Raw genomic sequence first — 19,904 nt, 5'->3', positions numbered from 1 at the left:
TTTTCTTTTTTGAGAAATAGTTTTTTATGTAAAGGGATTTTTATTCAGTAAGGATGCATTACATTGATCAAAAGTGACAGTATGGACTTTTATACTGATACATCAAGCAGCAGCATTACACCAAATACACTAAATAATGTTCTTTTTAGCAACATCATATGACCACTTTAAACCATCCTCATTTTGATTCATGCATACATGTTTTAATTCTGTTAAATAATACCAGCAGTTGCAGAAACTGTAGTTACTCTTGTTAAAGATTTGTTCATTACTCCTGTCCCTGTTTTATGCGTGTAGTCAGCTATGAATAAGCCACAGTCAGGTTGAGCTCCTGATGATTGTAAACACTGTGACCTTGTGGTACTTTCAAAACATTAATCTCTTTGAGCGGTTTGACATGTTAGCTTCTAATTCAGCCAAAAGTATGAGTTACAGTACCTGTTTGTCAGACCAATGATAGATGGGTGTGGGACAGTAGAAGTGTTTGGGAAACACTTTCAATTATCATTATTTCTATTTAGTGACTCTAGTGGCACAAAAAACAAAAATGACATTTTGTCTCAAGTTTGATGGCATTTGTCTCTGTTGGTATTTGTATAGTATATGTATAATACAGTTTTACATTTGTGTAGATGTATAAATTCACCATTGCCTCAGAAGCAAACTTAAAAGAAGAGAATGCTTTCAATGTACTAGTCATACAATTTTGATAACAGGTTGAGTAAATGTGTCAGTAAATGTCATCTGAGCTTTTTATCTGGACAGTGCTGCATAATTACCAAAATTAATCTCAATGCTTTGGTTAATGTGTGCAACAACTGCTGCTTCCCTATAGAACGGGAGAGAGAAAAGTAATAAAACTGCCTGTTACTATGGCAACCATTTGCACCTTGACAACAGCATCTGAGATGACCTGAAGGGAGGAGAGATGTAGGCTTGGTTTTCATCCTTTCTTCAGTTTCCATGGGCTGTGTGATTAGATGAACAACAAAAGAATTAACTCGAAAACATTGCTGTAAATACACTACAGCCAAATCACCTGATAAACAAACCTCAATACATGGCTACACCAAATCTACTCAAACAGGCATGTATATTCACGGTATAAAGTCAGGGTTGTTTATTACGTACCTTAAAGCTGAAACATATCTAGCATATACAGTGTCTCTGTCTCATTTTAACCACAGCGGCTTCATTTCCCTGCTATCAGTCTTCACCGTGCAGTTTTCCATAGCCCAAACGCTTCTCTCTTTAATGTCACTCATGTATTATGAAAAATTAATGGTGCAGATGCTGCAGGGTGTTTCCCATGGCTTGCACGCTTTCATAGTGTGAGATGTGAAGCTTCAGAAGCATCGGGGATCAGCATGAAAATAGGCTAATTATACCAAACCCAGAAAATGTACAGAAACACAGAATTCAAAGAGGCCATGGGTCATCTGCAGCCCCAGTGCAGTGGCATGATGGGATATTTGGATGCACTGCCATCTCAAAACTAGTCGATAGAGGTGTTACAAGAGTGGAGAAAGAAATATCAGAAATGTTTATTGTGAGAAACATGTTTCTATCGAGTGGAATGAGAAGTTTGTGGGGAAATATGCACATTAGAACCTGAGAGATTTTGTAAATGTAAAGAAAAGACATACACATATATAACGTGTTGGACCCTGGAAACACTGGAAACTCCTGAAATACTCAGACCAGCATGTTTGTTTGAGCATCCCAGCCAGTTGTACTCATAGATTCATCCCGTGGCATTGGAGTTTGGGGCAGGGCTGTCCAGTTGTATGACAGATATGATTCAATCAGATTTAGTACATTTGAGCTTTGTAGTCGTATGGGGGAAAAAAATTATAACTCCACTTTTGGGTCATTCCATGTCAAATCAACCAAATTTCAGAAACTTCCCCAGCTAGAATGACTGATTTGGTAATATTTATCCTGAAGAAAGATAAACATAAATAGTGATAAAAACCAAAATATTAAATGTCATGGAAGAATAACAATGTCTCAATGCGTCTCCATGTGCAAATTCTTCAATTTGACCCACTTCCAATGGTTGAACAATGAAATGTGGGACCCACATTTGGTTTTTGACCACTGAAACTGTGTACGGTTTAACAGTTTGCTCATTGAGCCTCTCTGACATCCCCATGCTTGTGGAATTTAATCATATTTGTGACCCTGGAGCACAAAACCAGTCTTAAGTCGCTGGGGTATATTTGTAGCAATAGCCAAAAATACATTGTATGGGTTAAAATGATTGATTTTTCTTTTATGCCAAAAATCATTAGGGTATTAAGTAAAGATTATGTTCCATGAAGATATTTTGTAAATTTCATACTGTAAATATATTAAAACCTAATTTTTGATTAGTAATATGCATGGCTAAGAACTTCATTTGGACAACTTTAAAGATGATTTTCTCACTATTTTGATTTTTTTTGCACCCTCAGGTTCCAGATTCTCAAATAGTTGTATCTCAGCCAAATATTGTCCTATCCTAACAAACCATACATCAATGGAGAGCTTATTTATTCAGCTTTTCATGATGCATAAATCTCAATTTTAAACAAATTGACCCTTACGACTGGTTTTGTGGTCTAGGGTCACATATGGCCCTTAAAATGAAGATACCAAAATAAAATATAACTGTAATGTTTCATGACTTACAGGCATGCAAACTGAAAAATAAAAAAGGTGCTTTTTCCCATTTTTGAACTGTCACCATTGGTATGTAAAGCAACAAAGATTGCTAAAGTCTACAGATTTTACCAGTAGTTAAATAGTAGTGTAAAAATGACACAATGATGCTGCCATCTTTCTGAAGTCATTACTCCCACCTGTATTTTGGCTCTGAATCTCAGGTGAAAATTGTCATTTTGACCTCTGTCGACAAAATAGTGGATTGCTCAGTAAATATACATCCAAGACATTTAATATGTTGGCCTTTTTTCTTCATTTATGTATTTCTTTTACCAGAAAAAAAAAATCTAAATCAACATTTTTAGCCGAGGGCCTCTGGTTGAGTTGGCACAGAATGACCTTACTGCAAATGTCTGTGTTGTGATGAGTAATAATGATTCTTAACTGGAGGATCATTTCTGACATATTTTCGTTTGTTGGATTGTTTAGGGATTGCGGGAAAGAGCTGGGGACGTGTCGGGATCAGGCCAAGATCATGTATGCCTGGGCCAGGAATGCTCCTCCAACCAAACTCCCCAAAGGTGCTCGTCATTTCTCCTCCTCGTCTCTGTCTCAGAGCAGCCAGATCATTTTACTCTGAGTTTAGCCAGTGCTGTTACAGTGTAACTCATAAGTGATCATGAGAAAATGGCTTTTCTCTGAAAAACAAAAGACTAAAGTGTTGTCTTATTTTGCACTTCTTTTTTTTTCAGATGTTGGCTTTAAAGTTGGAGGAGATACCAGAATGAACTACTTTGTGCTTCAAATTCACTATGGGGATGTCACAAATTTTAGAGGTAAGCACTGATGTACACAGCAGCACAGCAGATCCAGAGCTAAAGCAACGGTAGATCAGCATGCTTTAATGACGGCGGCATCAACCAAACTTGACCTGCTGATCAGAAATGCCCTGTGTATGATGAGTTGAATGTCCAGAATTAACGGTGTAACGGTGATTAAAAAGTGTCGTTTTGGTGTCTTGAGATGGTATTTTGATATGTGTTTATCTTGTCTTGATTGTAGATCGTCATAGAGACTGCTCAGGACTCACTTTAAGAATGACTTCCAAACCGTAAGTTATTGCCACTAGATCTGAAAATATCTGTGATTTATTCATCATTTACTCATCTTCTTGTTGTCCCAAACAAGAATGATTTTCTTCAGTTGATGGTGTCAAGCCTGACACGACTGAGCTTTTTGAATTTAACACAATTGCAAAATGAGATTTAAGAGCTGCAGCAGAAGGGAAGATTTTCAGAGAATTAACACTTATATTTGGGTCGGTTTATCTCACAAAGTTGTAATGTATGGCTTCAGAAGACTTTTGCTTTTTTTTGCTGTGGTCATTTTTTTACAGTATAAATCACCATCCATCTCAAGATTTCTTGTAATGTTTTCTCCTATTCTTCTAATGTGCCAATAAATTGTTCAGGTTTATATTTGAGCAGCTGTTAAATTATCTTTTGAAATTTTGCAACACTGAGAAAAAGTGAAGCTTTCAGAGTCTGTGGGTTAATTACAACTGTTTGGACTGGTTAGGGTTACATTTTATTTAAAAAAATAAATTAAAAAAATCCAAAAGTACAGTAAAACATTGCTCATTGCCGTTTGTATAATGTTAAGGAAATAAAGTGTTGGTTGAGCATGAGTAAAAACAGCAACTGAATCAGCTCCAGTTCAGCTCGTGTCCGTCCTAATTTATGTCACACATGCCAAAGGGCGCAATTACTTACTTTAGGTGCAACTGGAAATTGGGCCACGTCCATGTCTTTGAAAATATGAATGTGTCAATGTAGCCTGAAAGATGACAGTATTTTGTCAATGCATGCAGTATTTTTTATTGTATAAAATGGCTAGTTTTAAGTCCTTGGCTCTGATTGGTCAACACAGGCTTCCAGTTGTGATACTGTGTATATCACTGCAGAGTGCCTGTTTCCATTAAGATAAAGTGTGTTTTTAATGTGAGTGAAGGAACCACAAAATACAGGCTAAACAGTGCCATTGGCATAATGTATGCCTGCTATGTTTGTAACAGATGCATAAATCAGTCTGAATGCAGTAAACTTGTGAAGTCACCCACCAGGAGAAAAGTTTAAGGAGAAAAAAATGACTTTTTATTATTATTACAAATTATGCATTTCTTCACTTTTTGCATTACTATGTCAGGTGTACAATATTTTTCAATAATGTGCTGTTATTTATTCCTTACATAGTCGTATACATATTAAGACTATAAACATAATGTAATATGTAAGCAATTCAATATGAAAGTCAATGAAACTGGTGTTTTATTAATTCAGCTCCTCTAACTGAATCTCTGTGAATCTGATGACTGTTGTGTGCTCTGTGCAGACAGCCCTTTATTGCTGGCATGTATCTGATGATGTCTGTGGACACTGTCATTCCTCCTGGGAAGAAAGGTACACCAACATGGGAACCATTTCAACTATTTTCCAGTTTGGCACTAATAATCTTGCAGACATTTAGGGTGGTGAAAGGTTTCTAGCTTTACCTAGAAGGTTGTGATTGGATATCAATGCTTGTCATCTTATTTATGCCGTCTGATGATTTTGGTGTTTGCAGTTACCAATGCAGACATTGCTTGCACTTACACATCCTCCCCGATGTATCCATTTGCCTTCAGGACACACACACACAGCCTTGGTGAGATAGCATTTAAAAAAGATATAGATTTTTTTGTTATATTTACATCTAGTTCTTTAGTCTTTGCAAATTCTCCTTTTCTGTGGTGGTAACATGTATTTTCATGATCTTGTGTGTCTTGTTCTTCAGGTAAAGTTGTGAGTGGGTACAGGGTTCGAAATGGACAGTGGACTCAGATTGGACGCCAGTCTCCATTATTGCCACAGGTATGTTTATGTGTCCACTCTGCCTGGTCGAGCATGATGGTTAATGCAGTGGGTATAGAAAAGAATCAGCCCCCTTTAAAATAATCACATTTTGTTGCTTTGCAGCCTGAAATGAAGACGGACACAGTTTTTGTTTTATCCTGCTGTATTTACAACTTATAACATCCAAGTGAAAGATTAAAAAAAAAAAAAAACAGGGTGATTCTGTTCTATACCCACTGTACGTGGCTTCTAGAGAGGGAAATGCATCATTTGTTTCTGATAAGAGATGTCAGTCATGTTAATGACTCATCAGCGTCATAGTGATTTTTATGTTTTCCCTGCTGTCAGACCGGTTTACACTCTGTCTATGGTATTTACAAGTGCAGTTTCAAGTATCCAATACATGGATACCATAGACTGTATAAAAACATGGACGCAGTGTCCGTGACGTCACCCGTAGGTTTCTGAAGAGCATTTTTGAAGCCCAAAGTGGGCAGAGCCGGCCGTCGCCATCTTGGCAGCGCGTCACTCCTGGATAATCGAAAATGGGCAAAGAGGCAGGACGTGGGTGGAGCTGGTTGCTGAAACCACGCCCACCTAGCTCGACGGTGGTGACAGCAGCGGCAATCCACCTGTCACTCAAGTGGCCACACCCTTAATTATGCAGAACTTTTAAGGCTTAATATAATTTAAACGGATTAGTTATAAAAAATTCCCCCCCCTCACAGTTGTCATGAAGGGCAAAATTAGCTATATAGACCAAAACCACTTTTTGTACCAGAGAGTTATAAAGTCAGAATTGCGAGTTATAAAGTCAGAATTGCGTGATATAAACTGACAATTGTGAGTTAAAGTCCAATTTTGAGGGGGGAAAAAAGACTGATATGTTCTCAGAATTGCGAGTTTATATCTCACAATTCTGAGAAAAAAAGTCAGAATTGCGAGATAAAAAGTCGCAATTACCTCTTTTATTTTTTATTCGGTGGCGGAAACGGGCTTCCATAATTTTAACATGGGGAGTCTATGGGATTGACTCCCTTTTGCAACCAGCCTCTAGCGGCCAGTCGATGAATTGCAGTTTACTGTAAGTCACTTCTGTGTTGGTTTCAAGAGAGAGACCGGAAGGTTGCCGCTTGATGGATACATATACGGTGAACACACAGTATGCATTTCTTTTTAGACAACTGCTTCTCCTGGAGAGCCACTTTACTGTGTAGTTCCAACTCTAGCTTAATGTACCTGAATCAACTAATCTAACTAATTCTTGTGATCATCCCCATTCTTAAAAGATTAAAGCAGCCTAATGGCCCATGCATACTGTGTGAGAAAATGATTAATTGTGATAACCACGTTACATTTACACATTTACATTTGACAGACGCTTTTACCCAAAGTAACTTATTGCATTTTATTCATACATTTTTCCAGTTCATGCATTCCCTGGGAATCAAACCCATGACCTTGGCATTGCTGATGCCGTGCTGTACTGTTTGACTACAGGAACACTGTATAAGAACATGTTTCCTAAGTAAAATCATTTGGTTTTGAATTGGAATTGTATTTCAGCAAGTTTAATCAAATATTATCCTGAAAATAAAACTGAAAAACACTTTTAATTCATTTTAAATGTGTTTGTGTAGCACTTTTCATAATCTATTCAATAAATCTGATTCCAAGCCAGTTTTGCAGAGAATAGTGCCATACAAACTCCAGTGAACAAGCTAAAGCAGTGGAGAGGAGTAACAAATGGTTATCTTTAAGTTGTCTTTAGAAATAAGAAACAGTATTAGCAAATTCTGTAAATGTGATAAATTGCACTAGACATGTTTAATTCATATTTTAACACTTTACTTTGGATAGCCCTAATTTAGATATCACCTAAAATTTTCATATAATGTAAATATAATGCATAAACATGCAGTAAGCAGAGATGTATAGAGCTTTGAAAATGACTGGCAATACGAATTACGTTTTGGTGTGGGCCTGCAAATAGGTTCATGTTAAAATCTAATTCTGTCATAATTTACTCGGCCTCTTGTCATTCCAAAAACCCAAGACTTTTGTTCATCTTTGAAACACAAATGAAGATATTTCTTGGCGAGCAAGCACATTTGAGCTTCTGTTTGCTATGTTGCTATGTTTTTCCTCTCTGGATAGAAAAAAACAACTTTAAACTTCACTCGTGTTTAGGCTTTTTATCCAGTCGCCAACACCATTGATGTAAAAAATGGAGACATACTGGCAGCCCGTTGTGTGTTCACAGGAGAAGGAAGAACCACTAATACCCAAATCGGGTAAGTCCATGTTCTTACCGAGAATTGAGTCTCATTTTGTTGTTGTTTTAATGAGACTCTCACTGTTTTGTAATGCTTAATAACATTGTTTAAAACGCATAACTGATGTGAGATTTCCTTTGGGAGAGTTCACCTTTTATTTTTTTTTTATTTGTTCCTATGTAGAATTACTGTGACAGTAAATGTGTTAGATGAGTGATGTTGTGCGTGCTGTTGACGTTTCCAGCTTTCACTGTGTTTGCATGCTGTTGTGTCTCTGACCACTTACTATGTCCATCTGATAAAGTGACACGCTGTAAGACAGCTGGTGACTGTGTGTTTCTGTGTGTGTGATGTTTAAAGAGTGATTAAACACGCTCGTTGATGTCTCTGTTTCATTATTTTCCGTTTGAGCGTGACTCCTTGAACGTATGTGTTCCTTTGCCCTGCCATGCCTGTTACCATGGTGATAGGGAGAGCACATAATAGTGCATTGACGAAGGAAGCCCAGCGCTCTCACCCACGCACCCAACTCAAGTCCACAAGATAACGATGTAAAGATGACTGCTGACGTACAGTCTGGTCTTTGGCTCCAAGAACTGCCCACTTAGGCCAGAGACATATGTACACAAGTACACACACATGAATACATTGCAGATGCTTGGTCCCATTATACATACAGTATAGTATTTATATATAAATATATTTAGTCGTTTTTCATGAATGTATTTTACTACAATACAAAGAGCAATGTATAACATTTTACCAGATTTAGTCCTACACTTATTCACTTTTATTTGTTCCCCAATAATGTTATTTCACTAAATGTTTACATTTTATAAAATGATTGTGCACTCATGATTTTTCTAGAATAACCTAACCTAGTTTATAATAGTATTATTTTCATAGATTATGATTATATATTTTTTTTATTTGTTTTTCATTAAAATTAAGTTGTCTATATTTGGTAGATTGTGTTTAACACACAAAAGAAGTGACGATCAGGTCAACACACAAAAGTACATTAATTCTACATTGATTTAAAAAAAATATGCTGGTATCTGTTGACCGATACTCAGAATTTTCAGTATCGGATCGGATTGGTTCTAAAAAAAAATGGTATCGTTGCATCCTTAATTTATTATTTATTATTTTTATTTACTTAGGATATAGTTTTTCACATTCCGATTCCAATGTCTAAATATTCTTTATTTTATATAACATTTATTTGTTCTTTCAAAGTGTACTTGCATTATTATGCTATATTGTCATACTGTCATTAATCAGTGGCTTAAAATGGTCTTAAAATGGCAATAATATCATTTATCGCAATTAATTTTGGTGCAGTATATCGCACAGCAAAAAGTAGTTATCGTGACAGCCCTATACTCAACAAAATATCCGATTTTCATGAAACATGATGCAGATCTGAAGGATATAATTCTAAAGTGCCATGTAAAATTTGCTACATGACTAATTATAATAAAATTGAAAGTGTGATGTGCCTTAGTGCGATTATTAAATCGCAAAGGCTGTGATTGTATATATGTATTTTTTTTTTTTGTAAGTTTTATAGCCTTAAAGATGCAGTTTTCCACAAAAACCTCAGTGGTTAAATATTTAAAAATGATTCAATTAAGTTTTACTGTAAAATAAAATTATTATTATCATTATTATGTTATAGTCATATTGATATTTAATCACTACAAACAAGCACAGCAAACCTGGAGCTTTTGCAATTAAAAAAATCGCAATTAGAATTTAAATTACAATTTTTTTCCCCAAATCATGTAGCCTTAGTTGTGAACAATTTCTGTATTGTGATGAATGTTCAAGTGAAACGGCTTATCAAACAGGCAAAAAGGAAATTAAAAAAAGGGTGGGACCTCATTTTATCCATTGGTTGTAGATGGGGTTGTGAAAAGTAAGCTTGCATACATTGAATGGAGGCAGATCTGAATATGAATATGTTCTGACACAATTTGGAATGCAACAATGCAAAAATAAAGTTTCCTTTCCAAACCAGTGCGAGTGTGTCGTTTCAGACCAAAGTTTACTTTTTTCCGTGATATTTAGGGGTGCGTCACAGAACAAATCAAAATATATAGCTGTTATATCTCATTTACTGAAAAACAAATGGACACATTGGAAGCAAAAACAATGGAAACCCAACAGGAGCTTGCTGTTTTGAGGAATATCTTGCCGTTTCGCAGTATGTAGAGTTTTGGTGGGTGTGTCATTTGAGGCAAATGCTGTTCAGTGGGTTTTTTGCCATTTACTTGCATCTTTGGAGCTGTAATTTGGCATTTTGTGCTAGTAGTTTGTTCATGTGTCCTTGTTTCCTTCCTCACAGAGGCACCTCCAATGATGAGATGTGTAATTTCTACATCATGTACTACATGGACAACAGTCGTGCTGTGCCTTACATGAGCTGTGGAGATGACAGCAGTAGTGAACTGTTCCGAAACATCCCTTCTGAGGCCAATATTCCCATCCCGGTCAGTCCAGACCACATGATGTCCATGAAGCATGAGTCAGCTCCTCAGAAAGGTACCATCCAAAAATAAACCTTCTGAGATTTTGCATGCAAAATACTATGAGTAGGCAGAGCGACCAAAATCTTACAGGCTACTGTGGGATGATTGCATTATTTTTCTTGGGATAATCCAGTGAATCCAGAGGCCCGGTTAATATTTTGCAAATGAAATGTACTTGATTTATTGTTTATTTTTATTTTATTTTAAATTTTTTAATCTGTAAAGTCTATATTTTCTATATAAATATATTTTCTCATGTCTTCCTTGATTTCCACAGATGTTGTGGATCTGCAGGAGCCCAAGAGAGAAGAGGAAGTTCTGGATCAGGGTAAGATGTTTAAAAATGATTTCAAATTACAGAGATAATCAAGACTGAAACGCAAAATCACTACAAATCTCATTTGACTGACACAGTGACTGAATGACATTGTTTAATTGCAGTGCAGTTATGAAATGTACTTGATTTATTGTTTATTTTTATTTTATTTTAAATTTTTTAATCTGTAAAGTCTATATTTTCTATATAAATATATTTTCTCATGTCTTCCTTGATTTCCACAGATGTTGTGGATCTGCAGGAGCCCAAGAGAGAAGAGGAAGTTCTGGATCAGGGTAAGATGTTTAAAAATGATTTCAAATTACAGAGATAATCAAGACTGAAACGCACAATCACTACAAATCTCATTTGACTGACACAGTGACTGAATGACATTCTTTAATTGCAGTGCAGTTTACAAAATTTACCATATCAAAATAATTTGCCAATACAAAATATAATAAAGTAAAAAAACATATAATAATATAATAACATACACTATACTAATACAATAAAAATATTAATAATGCAAAAAATTATTTGCTGAAAACATTTCCCTCTGACACAGCTCTCACCCTTAGCCTGTCACTGCCGTCATTGTTGTTGTTTTTTTGTTTGTTTGTTTTTTGGTCTCATTCAGATTTTAATAACATCCGTCTTCGTTTTCTTTCCTTGTATGGAAAGTGACATTCTGCACAATTTCTCCTTTAGTGTTCCATGGAAGAAAAAAATCATACAGGTTTCGAGTGGCATAAGGCTTGATAAACTGATAAACACTTCACACATTATATGATTCATTGGTATCGTGAATAATTTCAAAGAAACTGAATATTATAGAAAAAACAATTAAAGCGCCATCATCTAGTCCATCTAGCTGCCAGTGAAAATAAGCTGTGTGCATTGACTTTTTTTTTGCAAAGATTTGTTTTAAATGGGTCATGACGTGAGAAATCAAGTTTTCTTTCATCTTTTGGCTTGTAAGTTAATTCTGCAACTTTCTGATTTTGAATGCACCATTGCTGACTGCCTTCACAGCAACACATCAGTACCTTTGACATTAAGAGCTGAACTTTTAAAAATGTTTCTCACCAAACATTATACTGTTTGTGAACATGAAAACCTGAATCTCAAGTACCTGATAACATTAGTATGGATAACTAGTCAACCAGTCACAAAACTCTTATCAGCGGATGAAGCAGTCAAAAATTATTTTTACTCTTGTCAGCTTTCAATAAATAAACTCAGTATACATTCACATTGTTGTTCCTGAGGGTATTTGATATATTATGACCAAATCCGTGTATACAGGGGTCTCAAACTCAATCTAGGGGCTACTAGGTGTTTTTCATCAGGAGCCAGGTGCACCGTTAACTACTGATCCACCACAATTCAAACATAAGACTGTATTTGAAGCGTTTAGCCATTTACCAACAGATTTTAAAACACATATGGTGGGAGGCATTGATGCAAAGCAGTGGGCATCAGTGCTAAAGTAAAGCAACCAGGTTTTTCATTCACATCATCAAAGACGGTTTAAAATGGTCATTGTAAAGTTATGACTGTTTTGGGGAAAAATATTAGCATAGCTTGACCTCAGGGAAAATATGTCATGACCTATTTAACCATCTCTAACCTGCTAAGAGCTCGCTGATACGTCTCAGAGATATCTCTGCATGAATTAAAAACAGAATCTGTTAGCATCTCATTTCTGCAAATCCCAAAACTACTTCTATTTAGCTTCATAATAAAATTTCCACCCTTCCTAATAGAAGGCTAGACTGTGAATCCCATTTACACAAATGAAATGGCTGTGTTATAGTGTCGGCTTGGTCTTTTGCCTATTGTTATATTTATTTTTTGTACAGAATATATTTATGAATTTTATGTATTAGCATTTCCCTGTGGAACTAGAACAGTGACTGAATTTTACCAATGTATTTCTCACTTCCGAGACCACATCCACAATACTTTTGGCAATGTTTTGAATGCACAGAGTCATTCAAACATGCTTGAAAAAGATGGATCATGCATGCTTTCATTTGTACCACAAATAGCTGTCATTCTTAAAGGGATAATTCACACAGAAATGTTTATCTGCTTACCCCCAGGGCATCCAAGATGTATGAGTGATGTATACGCGCGACAGTTCGCTTCCGCACATGCATCTACTATCATAGATATGTATAGATTCCCTATTCGACTGCTCCAGATACGTTGACGCGTCCGCCATTTTGGAACGTATCGCAGCCCATAGAAACAGTCACTAATGAGGCATCTACGTATATATATCTATGTCTACTATGCCAGAGCTGGATGTTGGACATTGCGGTGTATAAGAGGTAAAAAACGATATAAATACTGTTCAGTTTCATGCACAGACCGATCGTTTCATGTCTTTACACATCAATGTATCATCATGAGCCTCAGGGTTTAATTTGGTTTTGTTTGTGTATGTTTTTTTTATTCTCAAAGCCGTGATTCCCATTCACTTCCATTATAAGACTGATAGACTGCAACGGTTTGAGTTAAAAATCTCCGTTTGTGTTCTACTGAAGAAACAAAGTCACCTACATCTTGGATGCCCTGGGGGTAAGCAGATAAACATCACATTTTCATTTTTAGGTGAACTATCCCTTTAATACTTATTTCTCTAAATAAGTATGGTTTTGTTGGATTGGATTTGTTCTAGTATGGTATACATTTTGTGTAAGAAAGTGCGTAGAGACTTGTCTTTATTTGTTTCAGCCACTGCTGTTGCATGGCCAGTAAAATATGTTGCTGCATTATTCTGGCCTGAACCTTGCGGTGAGAATCAAGATGGGTTGAAGGGCAGTTAGATAATAAGAAACAGGACCAATGAGAAGTCTTTTCCAATGTTAATTGGATCTTCTTCTTGCCCTGTAGGAGGTGTCTGGCAGTTTTCTTATAGAAACCTTATCTGGGTGGCACTGGGCATGTTTTTGTTTTAGTTTAAGATTCAGTGGAAATCTATCAAACATTTCATCACTGTGGCAGTCAGAGGAGGGCTCCACGCTATTTGCCTTTAAAATGTGTATTTTTGACCAGTAAGCTTTCTTAATTAGTGCCAAATCTTATTGGATGATCCATATTGACTATGGAAAATCAGACTGGACTGCTCTATTTGTTGATTCATTGACTCCTGAGCTGTTGGAATGAAATTGACAGTGGAGGTAAAACGCAATGGTGTTTTGAAGGATGCATCAGTCATATCCTTCACATCCTCTTTACATCCACAATCCTTTGCACACAATCCCAATTCACAGAAAAATGGCAGAAAAACAATTCAGCACCAAACTGGCTCAAGCTCTTCACAAAATGCCAAGGAGCCATCAGAAGAAAAGTTGAGAACAATGGTACAGAAACTTGGTCAATGCTTCAGGGACTTTGCTTATGGTTACTGAGCCCTTTGTGTGTGATAGAGTGCAAGACTGACTGGGAAAATACCAAAAACAAAGGTGCCTTCAAAGGTAGAGTCACCGTAAGATAGGCCTATTGTAGAAAGCCAGTACTCTAGACAGTAGAAAGACAGTAGAATGTCACCTACAAAAGTTGCCTGCTCGGACAATCAGAGGTTTGTGGTTAATCGAATATTTCTTTGGCTCACTCCTAAGAATGTACTTGATACTTATCCAGTGCCACTGTTCTATGAGACAATGGAGTCCCTAGATGGTCCTGGCTGGTTCAGCACACTAAACTTGTTAAATGTTTTGGGTAACTTAGAAATGTCACATTTTCCATGAAAACATATATCAAATAATTGTGTTTTTCAAACATTTCTTTCATTAAAGACTCTTCCATTTACAGACCTTTGAGATTGTAGTCATCCATTCTTTGAGGTAATCTGACGAAATTTCATCCCATTTCCAAGGGAGATCTAATAAGTCTTAAAATTGACACATCGCTTAAATCTTAAAATTGATTGCTAGAATAGGTAGTGCTTTACCTTACCTGCAGATACCCTGTAGATGTCATGACATAAGTTGAAAGATTGGATATAACCTTTTCAGGCTTGATAAATGATGTGCAGCCTTTTTTATTTTGCGTGCCAGTGAGATGCCAGAATAGATGTACTGTCTGGAATAAAAGGCTGTGTATGTTGCACGAGATCTCACCGGGCCTGTCATACAATCTCAAAAGAAAAAATCGTAAAGGACAGACAAAAATAGCACGATATACACTCAACCATTGAGTCTATCCAATACATATAACACCACCAGCACAACCTCCTTTCTTCCACTCCAATGGCTTTCTCACTTTTCTATTTACACCACCATTCCTCTTTTGTTTTTCCGCTTTTCCTCCTCTGTTTCCTCCTGTGCAGGTGACCTCTATTCCCTTCTCTCTAAACTGCTGGGGGAGAGGGAGGATGTTGTCCACATGCATAAGTACAACCCCACAGAGGTGGCCCGAGCCCAGAAACGTCTGATGGCAGAGATTGATAGCATAATGCAAAAAAAAGACCTGGGCTGGCCACGTTTAGGCTACAAAACAAAAGAGGATGCAATTCTGGCGAGGGACAGAGTGCACAAGTTTCACCAGTTAGAGTCCACTGTCAGCCCCTCAAGGAGCAGGACTGTACCCGTCAGACAGCCGACCACAGGGGAGGCTCAGAGGGACCAACAAGGTGGGTTTCGGTCTCGTTTTTTACCCCAACAAAAAGCAAGGACATATCAAGTATCTCTATCAAGTGTTGTGTGGAAACTGAGCTTTCAACACATAGGCCACAGTGTCAACTGAGACATGAGTTTGTCTCCCACATATCCATTTGTTTTCCATTTGAAGCCTGTTTCCACCCATCTCATTGCTATCATTCATACTTTGGGTTGCAGAGAGTGTTTGCTTAGTGTGTAATATTATTCCATGTGGTATTAATAATTCCCTCATGTGGAACATGAGAATTGCTGTAGAATAGACTTCAAGATGCATTGAAAGCTTTCAAGTCAAGTCACCTTAATTTGTATAGCGCTTTATACAATACAGATTGTGTCGAAGCAGCTTCACAGTGTCAAACAGAAAAAACATGTGCTGATAATGCACAAGGACAATAGAAAACAATCAGTTTATCAGTTAAAGTCGGTTCATTGTTGATTCAGTGATGTCATCATCCAGCTCAGTTCAGCTCTCTTCCAATAGTGTTTGTGCAATCAAGCCAACAATGCTGCCAGAAATTGTGTCCCCAACTAAGCAAGCCAAAGGCGACAGTGGCAAGGAACCAAAACTCCATCTGTGACAGAAATGGAGAAAAAACCTTGGGAGAAACCAGGCTCTGTCGGAGAGCTTTCATCTCGTTTGTCAAACAGTCCCCCTGCGAGCAAGATGAGTCATCAATATATTTGGTTTTGAAGAGAAAGAATGTCTGGAGTACACAACACGTGTATACAGTGCATTCAGAAAATATTCTTACCCCTTCATTTTTCACATTTTCATATTGCAGCCCTATGCTGAAATGCTACACTGACATAAGTATTCAGAATCTCAAGTCAGTACACAGTGAGTTAGCATGTCTGTCAGCGATTACAGTCTCAAGTCTTTTTTTGGTGTGATGTGACAAGCTTTGCGCAACTGGATTTGGAGATTTTCTGCCATTTTTCTGCCTTGTAAACTTTGTCAGGATGTTTGGTGACCATCGTGGGCAGCCATATTTAAGTCTCTGAAGAGATGTTCGATTGGGTTCACATCCAGGCTCTGGCTGGGACACAGGGATTCTGCCCAATCTGAAGTCCTGAATGCTCAGGACCAGGTTTTCATTAAAAATATCTTTGTGTTCAGCCTTGCTTCCACCCTGACAGGTCCTTGCCACATTTCACTGTGGGATGGTATTGTACAGGTGATGAGCAGTGTCTGGTTTTCTTCCACACATTGAGGTTGGAATTGATGAGACCATAGAATCTGGTTTAGAATCTAAAGTCCTTTAGGAGCTTTTTTTTTTTTTGTTGCAAATTTCAAGCAGGTTTCCATGTGTCTTCTCTGAGGAGAGGCTTTCATCTGCCTACCTACTCTGCCATAAAGCCCAGATCAGTGGAGTGTCGCAGTGTTGGTTGTCCTTCTGCAAGTTTCTCCCATCTCCACACATGATCACAGTCCGTCTCTGAGGTCTGCAGGCAGTTCCTGTGACCTCATGGCTTGGGCTGTTTCTCAGTTAGAAGGCTTCATCCTAGTAACGCTGCATATCTCAACAGTCACGTCAACAAGCGCCATCGAAGGCCATCTCAATCTGAAGCCTTGGTTTCACATCTGGCATATTTTAAGGGCATATTTATAAATCCTTCCATCCTTGAAACACCCACAATCCTTTGTACATATTCCAATTCACGAAAAAGAAAAATGAGACCGCACTGAGCTCGCCCGAGTTCATGATGAAATGCACGACAAAAGATTTTTTTCGGAGATGAATGCATTGTTTTCTTTTGTTGTGTTGAGACCACAGATAGTTGTCATTCACTGTATTGCTTTAATAAAAAGTCAGAAAGTATAAAGATTTTTAATATAAAGTTGTTTTTTCCCCAAAAAATAATATTTTCACTGCATGACTGGACTAGGAAGGACACAGCTTTACTAGGATGCAGCTTTGAAAAGCACACTTGGGTTTTGCTCTGGGTTTCAGCTATTAGAGCTTGATAGACAGGTGTGTGTGTTTTCAAATCGTGTCCAATCAGATGAATGTGCCACAGATGGACTCCAGTCAATGTGTAGAATCAGTGGAGATGATCCAGAGAAATGGGATGTACCTTATCTAATTTAAAGTGTCATGGCAAAGGGGCTGAATACTTATATCTATGTGATATTTCTTATTCATTTTCTGTTTCTGTTGTAATGGATCAGACCGTGATGGAAATACATAATGCAAACAGTAGTTCATTTAATATGCATGTGTTTTGTGTGTGTGTTCTTTAGTGAATGCACTGTAGATTGATAATCTTGCATTGATGTTGCATAGTTTGTCATTGCTCTTGGCCACATTCATAAACCCAGTCATATACATTTCAGGAATCAGTTTTATTTGGGATGTGTCGAATGTGTCTATGACTTCATGCTTTGGAAGCTATTATAATGAAAGAGTGTCATTCATCAGCACACATGTGCTGTCATTTGAATCTTATCCAAGAACAACTTGATTTATTCACAGCGTATCACTCATTTGTTGTGTGAAAGTGTGTGGGTATACTTAACTGTAGTTTTTGTATTTGGTTTAATTCTAAAATACTAAAAGTTTTCTTTTAGGAGGTCGTCTTTATAATTAGCTTAATACAAAAACAACAATAGGCTAAGATGTCTAATTTGCATAAATTCCACACAGAATATGAATCCGCAAATCTGGAACACTTGTTAGTCACACTCTATGCATTGCGTTCACCTTACATGTCTGCTTATTAAATATTTTACTCAGTTTGATTGTGTTTTAAGCTATCAATCGTAGTGAGCTCCGTTTAACACATTTTACCATATTTAAATCTGTTCTTCAAAATTCCTGAGATTTATTTCCAAAAATCAACTGTGCAAATGTGAAAAGACCTACAGTACTAGGTTACAGTGACCCTGAAATTCACACAGGTATTGTATAAGAGACAGGTAGTTACTCACACTGGACTTTGGACATGTTTGACCTGATACCAGATACTTTTTGCCTTAACTTTGGACCTCATATATGTTGTTTTATAGTTTGAAATCAAACATTTTGTTGACTTTGAGCTATTTTTTTTTTAGCATAATGCGAAGGCATTCATCCATTAAGTTTTTCTTAAGTGTACAAATACTTCTGGAGCCACTGTACATATAATAGACGCTTGTGTCATTGACATCTTTGGCTGTGTTCGGAATGGAACACCATCACATTTTTTTATACTTGTAAAAGTATAGTGTTCTGGCAAATCCTTCTGGTAAATGTTTGTCAGCAATTGTGCCTTTAAACTTTAAACTAAAAAACAACAACAACTAATTTTAAATGTATCCCAACCTTAAAATGCATCTTGACATCAACACATTTTAATACGGGTTAGTTCACCCAAAAATTAAAATTGTCACCACTTATTTATTCTCATGTTCCAATCCAAACCCATAAGAGTTTAGTTCATCTTCAAGCACAAATGAAGATATTTTTAATAACATCCTGAGAGATTTCTGTCACTCCACTGAAAGTGTATTACACCAAAACTTTGACTCTTCAAAAAGTACATAAAGAGATCGTAGAAGTAATCCATATGAATGAATTAAGTGGTGTAGTCCAAATCTTCTGAAGAGACCAATCACTTTACATGACGAATTATTTAATTTAGGCTTTTATTCACATATAAACATTGATTAACACACACATACATAGAGCTCATCTAACTTGATAAACAGAAGCTCAAACATATTTGCTTGGCACAAGTAGGCAATCAGTTTGTCAATTGGGCTACACTGCATGTGTGTGCAGTCTGCGAGGAGCTTTTTAACCTTACAGTATAAAAAGACGTTTCTTTGACATTACTTACACATTGTCATCAAATTGAAGCGTTCTGTGTACAGTATATACTTCGTATAGGAGGTGACATGGCATTCCAAACACACAGCGGAAAGTTTTTAGCACTCAGCAACCACATTAATTCCTCATTTCCCACTAGAGTTCAGCTCATAAAGGTGTGCACATACAGGAGTTGAGTACAGGCTGACTTATTATGGTTTACATTCAGCATGTTTTTGTTGTGTTGCATGTAGTCATGTAAAAATGCACTGATGCATCAATCTGATCTGGTTATTATTTCACTATACCTAACTTATAGTCTGTTTTAAGTCTGTTTTCATTAGTTTGCCAACAGTAATAAATGGATATAAAGTGAATAAAATGATCATGAACCAGTTCCCTTTCAGTCGGTCACTCCAAGTCACGTCGGTGATCGACGAATTGGGATATCGCTTCAATAGACCAATCTACTTCGAGTGTAAACTAAACGAGCCAATGCACAGCGCTGGTTCTCAGCGCCCCGCCCCGGTGCCTTTCTTCCCGGAAGTGCATGACGAGCTCACCAGGTCGTGGACGCCACCTTTTACTGCCAGAAACCGGCCGGCAGTCTCCTCCTCCCTCATCACCCTCGACGGCGGTGCAGCGAAGGGGTATTCGGCGATCCCCCCCGGTGGAGCGGGCGGTAGCGATGCAATTGTGTCCTATGTCCGGTACTTCCTTCCCGGGCCTGTAGGCATTCGTCTGGTCTAACCGGCAGTGCCTTATACGGCTTGCGGGGGA

The 19,904-nt window shown here is 37.3% G+C and overlaps 1 protein-coding gene across 3 annotated transcripts in view; it reads left to right on the top strand.

The window, feature by feature from the left end:
- LOC107670040 (peptidyl-glycine alpha-amidating monooxygenase B-like) overlaps positions 1-19,904 on the top strand; it is a 60,683-nt gene that overhangs the window by 25,795 nt on the left and 14,984 nt on the right. For 2 of the 3 annotated variants that reach the window (XM_016462514.1, XM_016462515.1), the window contains exons 6-15: positions 3,136-3,227; positions 3,399-3,482; positions 3,709-3,757; positions 5,038-5,105; positions 5,269-5,349; positions 5,479-5,555; positions 7,728-7,831; positions 10,164-10,360; positions 10,625-10,675; positions 15,006-15,308. In XM_016462514.1, coding sequence (XP_016318000.1) covers positions 3,136-3,227; positions 3,399-3,482; positions 3,709-3,757; positions 5,038-5,105; positions 5,269-5,349; positions 5,479-5,555; positions 7,728-7,831; positions 10,164-10,360; positions 10,625-10,675; positions 15,006-15,308 — 1,106 coding nt within the window. The remainder of the gene's footprint in view (positions 1-3,135; positions 3,228-3,398; positions 3,483-3,708; positions 3,758-5,037; positions 5,106-5,268; positions 5,350-5,478; positions 5,556-7,727; positions 7,832-10,163; positions 10,361-10,624; positions 10,676-15,005; positions 15,309-19,904) is intronic. The other variant, XM_016462516.1, reaches the window with a different exon arrangement.

This window comes from Sinocyclocheilus anshuiensis, unplaced genomic scaffold (genome assembly GCF_001515605.1).
Source record: "Sinocyclocheilus anshuiensis isolate Anshui unplaced genomic scaffold, SAMN03320099.WGS_v1.1 scaffold664, whole genome shotgun sequence".
NCBI classification, from domain to species: Eukaryota; Metazoa; Chordata; class Actinopteri; order Cypriniformes; family Cyprinidae; genus Sinocyclocheilus; species Sinocyclocheilus anshuiensis.
Note: the sequence above shows the minus strand (reverse complement) of the source record. Positions and strands in the feature narration are given on the sequence as shown.